Raw genomic sequence first — 6709 nt, 5'->3', positions numbered from 1 at the left:
TCGGCCGGGCTCAACCAACTCAAGACGGAGAGTGAGTGAGTGGCTGGAGGGGGGACACCTCCAGGAAGGGGCATGGACCCTCAATGGGGCCTCGGGCCCCCGACAGGCCTCTCCCCTGCGCTCTGGAGCCCTGTGATGGCTGGGGCACAACTCCCACGGCTCCCACTGGTGCGGACATTAAGCTTGGCACTCAACCCTGACTACCCTCTCCAGCCAGCTCTCCCTGGCTCCCAGAACACGCGCCCGCCGCTCTCAGAGCCGTCCTTTGCTCTTGCACATGCTGTGCCCTCTGCCCGGACCGCCGTCTGTCCAGTCAATGACCAATGCTTCCACCATCAGTGCCTCTCCCCGCCAAGCTGGAGCTCCTTTATTCTCAGGGATGGGAGCCACAGAAAAGGCTTTATTTACATGAGGAACCCGGGCCCTAGGACCCCGAGAACAGAGCCACTGGCTTTACGCATTGGGCCCCTTCTTAGCCCTGCAAGCTCCAAGGCCCCAGTCCAGTTTGGGCGGGCAAAAGGAAAGGCTGGCCTTCCACGGGCGGCGCTCCTCCACCCCCGGAAGCGGCCCAAGGCGCCCCCCAAGGCAGACGAGGGCTCCCGGAGATGCGATGGCTCAGGAGAACCAGTGGCCCCCGTCTTCACACGGTGACCTCGGCTTTGCTGTTGGTGCTCAGGTGCCGGGGTCCGCGGCCCGCGCTGCCGTAAAGGCCAGGGGGCTGCGGGTTGAAGGCCTCGGGGAGCTTCTCCACGCTGAACTGGCGCCGGGGCACATGGCCGGGCCGCCGGGGTGCGGGGGAGGCCTGAGCCGCCAGGTGGCCGCGGGGGGCGGGCCGGGCCTGGCGGCTGGCGACCCAGGCCTTGTAGTGGCCCGACCGGGCAAGGCCGGCGGGGGGCGCATAGCCCGGCGGGGCCCAGGGGCAGGCGTCGAGCAGCGCGGGCAAGTCCTCGCGCGGCCGCGGGACCCGCGCCGGGAGGGTCAGCGGGGTAGAGTCGGTCGCGGGAAAACGCTGGTAGAAGTCCTGTGGGGTGGCTTCTGCGGGGACAGCGGGGGCGCGCCAGAGAGCGAGGTCAGCCCCCGGAGGCGGGGCCCGAGCGACTCCGGGGATGGGGTAGGGAGAGGCCAGGCTTCAGGGGCGGGGCCTCAGCTTCTTTGGGCGGAACTGGGCGGGGTCATGCCTCGGGGGCGGGGCCCCGGCGGCTTGCGGGCGGGACAGGCCCGGGACCTGCCTCGGGGACTCGGCGGGTCTCCACGCCCCGGGCTCGGCTGCCGCCCTGGGGGATTAACCAGGTGGCCAGGTGAGGGGACCGGAGGTCGAGGCGCGGAAGCCGACCGGCTCCGTAGGCGCGATAAGGAAGCCGGCTGGAGCGCCGACCCGCAAGGCTGGGAACCGCGGAACTGCAACCGGGACCCCGAGCCTTGCTGTAATCTGGGAGCTTATTTACCGGGGGTGCAGCGCCCGGCGCTCCCCGCACAGGGCTCCCCGGCCACTCACCTGCGGCCTTGAGCCCGCCTGCCTTTAGGGTGGCGCCTGCCTTCAGGGTGGCATACTTGGCGAAGTCGGGCTGCAAGGTCATGTTGCCACCACCCTGCAGCCTGGGGCCGCGCGGGGGTCCCGGTGTTGCTGACCCCAGGGGCACGTTGTTGGGGCGCTTCTTATCTGGAACGGGAAAGGGAAGGTGAGACCCGGCCTGCTGGCTGGAAGACACCCTCCACCGGGCGCTAGCACTCTTTGTCCTCGCCCCAACTGCAGTTCCAGGAGAGCTGGTGTGGTGGCTGCTTCCGGGAGGAGAGAGGAACGGACTCTCCAGTGCCTGGGGCAGTGGATAACGTGGATGACAGCAGCCAGCCCTGAGCGGCTGCGGCCCAGTGGATGACTCCCCAGCATGTTCAGCCTGGGCCAGGCGCAGAGTCCCAGGACCTGCTTCTCAGGAGCCGGAGTTAAGGTCTGAGAGTCAGAACCCATGGGGGGTGGGGGCGGTGTTGTCTCACCAACAAGAGACCAAGAGGGAGGCTCTAGCCTGGAGAAAAAGGCCCACAGGAGTCCACAGTTTGGTGCCAGGCAGTCCCCCTGGGTATGGAGCCAAGGCCTAGAGCCACAGCCTGAGCCAGGGATCCCTGAGTCTGGACCCTTCCTCACCGAGTCCCTGTGACTAGAAGTTGCAGGACACCAGGTGGGTCTCCCTTCACCAAGGGGAGCGGACCGGCGTGCCCAGCCCCCACTCACACACCTGCAGAGGCCACAGCTCATTCCAGTGGCCATACAGTCAGCTAAGAGCCTCTTCCCTCTCAGCCCCTGCCTTCTGCTGCTCCCAGGTCCTGTGCCCGGCCCCCAGCTTACACACCTGTGTGGTTGGGGGAGCTCCGGGGGAGACCATCACCCATCTGCACCTGGACACAGCTGCCCAGAGGTGGGCCCAAGGGTGGAGGCAGCGGCTCCTGGGGGTCCGGCTGCTTCAGAAGTTCTGTGAGTGTCCTGTGGGGAAGGGGGATGGGTTAGGCCTCCCCACCTCCTCCTTCCCCACCTGCCAGGCGGGGCCGATCCAAGGTCAGCCGCCACACTCTGTCTCTCTTTCACCCTCTGTGGGCCTCCCTTCTGTCCTGTGGTTGATCTCACACATCTAGTTTCCACATCTGGTTTCCCCAACCTGGCCACTTCCAGGGCAGATCAGGAAAACTCTAACGAGGTCACCCGGCTTCTCAGACTCCCCTGCTCCCAGGGTCCATTCATCAGGACCCGCAGGGTTGGGCCTCCTCGGCCCATGAAATCTCTGCAGGTGTATCAGGTATACCAGGCCCCTGGATTTGGCCTGCGCCGGCGCTGGCGCCCTGTGCCAACAATTAATTCTCTTCCATCTCCTTCGGCAAAATTCCTACTCATTCTTCAAACCCCACCAGAATCCCTCCTCTTCCAGGAAGCCTTCTTTACCTGCCAACCTAACTCCCTTCCTGCAGCAGGGGCTTCTGCTGGGTCCTGGGACAAAGCTGTCACACAGGCACAGAGGGGAGGACAAATAGATAAAAGGGTAGGAGGAGCCAGGAGATCCCACAGTGGCAGCCCCGCACCCAAGACTCTGTGACCTTGGGCGGCCACCTCCCTGGTACCAGGACACCCAGTCCCACCCAGGTGTGATGGCTTCTGACTGAGCCTTCCCTGCAGACAGCCAGACCCAGCCTCCCACCCAGCTGCCTTTGGTGCCCAGAATCCATGGTTTTCTTCTGGCGCCATCTGGTCCTCCCTCCTTCTGGGGCTGGGGGCTCAAATGGCTGAAGCACAGGGAAGCACACTAGAGGGGGGGCCCCCTGGGGTAGGCGCTGTTTGGCTGCAAAGTGGCAAGAGCGGATCGTCACGCCCCGCCCACTCCTGGGCTGCTTGCCCCAGGGGTCGCGCCTCTGCACCAGCTCTCCCAAGCACCTGAGTGATTGTCATGCGGGGGGGGGGGGGGGGGGGGGGGGCGCGCGGCCGCGGCCGGGGGGGGGGGGGGGGGGGGGGGGGGGGGGGGGGCAGGGGTCCAGCACACAGCCACACAAGAGCTTAAGCTGGGCTCCAGACCTCCCCGGAGAAGCAAAAAGAGGGCACGTGGGAGCTGGAGCCCAGACAGAGGAAGGGACTGGCCTAGGCCACACAGCACATCCCGGGTAGCCATATCTTTCCGAAGCATCACCAGACCCGCTTCCCTGTGCCCTGTGGAGAAGTGGGCTCTAGGGGCAACGTGTCCGCTAGGTGGCCCAGCCACCACCCACCCCTGCACCCTCACGGCCCTCAGCTCCGCTGCCCCACACTCAGTCAAGGCGCTGTCTTCTCCTTGCCCAGCATGAGGGGCTCCAAGTTCAGGACCGGCCCCCACCGCATCCAGGACCCAGGATGAGCGCCTCAGCTTTGCCACGGAGCTAGGGTTCCACTCCCAGCTCTGCCCTGCAGCTGTCCAGGAGACAGGGGTGCTGGGGAGTGCCTAGGAAGCCCTCATCCCCTGCCCCTGAAGTCTAGGAGGCGGAAAGCATCCACACCTGGCCTACCCAGGCGTGGGGGCGTCTCTCTATTGTCACCTCTAATACCAGCCTGTCGCATACCCAAGGGAGCCCAGATCTGGGTGAGGAGGGCACAGGCCCCAACACATGGGGGGGGGGGGGGGCACGTGAGCATGTCAGGGTGGGGATAGAGTTCCAGAGCAAGGACACAGAGTCCCCATTAGAGCCGAGACCCCACTTGTAGACCCCACTTCCCACAAAGCTCAGACTCAGTTAGCACCTGTCCTGGCCTCAGCAACAACGAATCTGTGTCCCCCACATTTCCAGCGCCTTCCTACACCCGGAGAAACGCTGACCCCTGTCAGGGAAGGGATGCGTTGTGTATGGAGTGGAGCGGGGAGGCGGGAGGCCTTCTCCCCAGGGAAAGAAGGTCAGGCCTGAGTCACAACTATGGGGGTGGGGTGGAAGGGAGGGGGGAGTGGGGAGAGAAGCAGGAGGCGAGAGACCTAAGAGGGCTACAGAAAATGCCCCTTCCTTTCCCTCCGATGGGGGACCGAGACACCCAATGCTACATCAGCCTACGCTACCCCGCACTAGTAGGTCTCAGGCTCCAGGCCCCGTCTCTGGGGTGCTCGGTCGTGGTGCCCTCTGTCCAGGGCGACCAGCCCTCCCGCCCACTCCGGAGGAGGCGGGAGCCGCGGGGGAGGAGGGCTCAGCACCCAGCTCCCTCCGGAAGGTCAAGGGGAGACGGTATCAGCTGTCTCCCTCCACGAAGTGGGGATGGGGGAGTAACCGACCTGGAGACAGAAACAGGAAAGAAAACCCAGGAGGAGGGGGCTACCGAGAGGACGAGAGTTTCCAGACGGGCGGGAAGGATGAAGGAGGGCGAGGGAGCGCCCACCGGTCGGGAAGGCCCGTCCAGGCGCGGCGGGGCGGGGGACCCCGGGCCCGGGGCTAGCGCGCGCTCACCTGGTCACCGTGCGCCGCGCGCGCGGGCTGTGCGCCCTCTCCAGGCCCAGGCGCGCCCCGATGCCGGCCAGCACGAGCAGCGCAGCGACGCCGCACACCGCGTAGACGGCCGTGTGGCTGCGCTCGCGGCCCGGGTCCCGGGGCGCGGCGGCGTCGCGGGCACGCGCGGGTGGCCGGCCCGTCTGCACCCAGGCCGGCGTGTCGTAGTTGGAGCAGCGGCTCTGGTCGAGGCGCCGCGGCCCGTCGTGGCAGCAAAAGCGGTAGCCGCACGTGCCGCAGCAGAAGCTGTAGGCGCCGGAGCTGCAGTTGAAGGGCGGGTCCCACTGGCCCATCACGTCGTAGTAGCCGCGGCAGCGGTCGCCCCCGGCCGGGGCCGCCGTGCCGGGCTCCTCCGGGGGCTCCTGCGCCTCGGGGGCCCCCGCGCGGCCCGACGGCGGCCGCGCCAGCAGCAGCGCCAGCCCGAGCGCGAACCGGAGCCCCAGCGGGCCCCCGCCGCCGCCCCGCAGCCCCCGCGCCCCGGCCCGCTCCATCGGGCCCGCGCCTTCGGCTACAGCGGCCCGCGCATGGCGGCGCGCCGCGGCTCCCTGCCGCCCGGCCTCCGGCTGCGGCGGACGCCTCCTCGGCGGTCACCTTCCTCCTCCGACCCCGGAGCCGGGTGGCCACGGCCCAGAGCTCGCCCCCCTCCGGTGGGCGCGTCCCCCGCCGACTCACTTCGGAGCCGAGCCCGCGGTCCTCGCTCCGGGACGCCCCCCCGGGGCCGGGCGGCCAGTCCTCGCCCGCGCGCGGTCCCCGGCCTGGCGGGCGTGCGTGGCGCGGGCCTAGCGGGGGCGGCGGGCCGCCCGACTCCGCTGCCTTCCCGCCGCCCGCTCCGCGCAGCCCGCGCTCTGGCTGCGGCTCGGGCTCCGCGCGGGCTCGGGCGGGCGGGGGAGGGAGGGAGCGAGGGGAGGAGGGCGGGCGGGCGCGAGGCAGAGCCGGGGGAGGAGCGCGGCCGCCGCGAGGGGAGGGAGGGGGCGCGGCAGGGCCCGCACCGCCGGGTCGCCCCCGCGGGGACCCTCCCCGAGGACCTCCCCGAAACATTCCTCGGAACTGGGGGCTCCAGGGCCTTCAGCTGATGCTCTCAGGACTGTTACTTCGGACGCAGGCCCGCGGGAGTGCGCCTCGGTTGTACAGGTGCGGGGACTTAGGGGACAGAGAGTCCCGGGAGGGTCGTTGGCGCTCCCACCCCCTCCTCCTCCTTCCCATCCTCTCCGTCAGTTCTGGCCGGGACAGAGTGTGACAGGTGGCAGGTCCTTTCCCCACTCTGCGCCTCGATTTTCCCGCTTCTCGAATGGGAAGGAAACACCGAGCAGAGCCGCGCCACAGAGCCAAGTACGGGTCGTCTCTGTGCCGCCTGGAGCGCAGCGTTACCCCTGGGCCGTGTGCCCTGGTCCCCAAACCTCTTGGACCCCGGATTGGGGCCCTGGGGTGTCCCCATTTCTACGCATGGTCTGGTCCGCGTCCTCCCGGGATCTCTTGGCTATCCCAGGTGTCGGGGGGAGGAAATTAGGCTGGACCCTGACTCCGCTGCGGGGGGCGGGGCCGGGCCAGGGGGCGGGGCCAGCGGCGGACCCTCCGCTCCGCCCCACCAAGGCCGCTCAGGTGCCCCCAGCCAGCCCCCGGAGAAGAGGGAGGAAGGCGGTTCGGAACTTGGGCTGAGCACGGAGATGTTCCATGGTGTTCTCGAAGCTGAGTTTAAGTGGAAAATGTGACCGATCCGGGGCGCCTTGCTTCT

The 6709-nt window shown here is 68.4% G+C and overlaps 1 protein-coding gene across 1 annotated transcript; it reads right to left on the bottom strand.

The window, feature by feature from the left end:
* Positions 1–335: 335 nt before the first annotated feature.
* Positions 336–5468, bottom strand: SHISA8 (shisa family member 8). The gene is made up of 4 exons (XM_059401894.1): positions 4939–5468; positions 2346–2476; positions 1496–1660; positions 336–1035 (listed from the first exon to the last, which is right to left on the bottom strand). The coding sequence occupies exons 1-4, from the start codon at positions 5466–5468 to the stop codon at positions 641–643; spliced, it is 1221 nt and encodes a 406-aa protein (XP_059257877.1). The 3' UTR covers positions 336–640.
* Positions 5469–6709: the final 1241 nt, after the last annotated feature.

This window comes from Mustela nigripes, chromosome 6 (assembly GCF_022355385.1).
Source record: "Mustela nigripes isolate SB6536 chromosome 6, MUSNIG.SB6536, whole genome shotgun sequence".
Classification (NCBI taxonomy): Eukaryota; Metazoa; Chordata; class Mammalia; order Carnivora; family Mustelidae; genus Mustela; species Mustela nigripes.
Note: the sequence above shows the minus strand (reverse complement) of the source record. Positions and strands in the feature narration are given on the sequence as shown.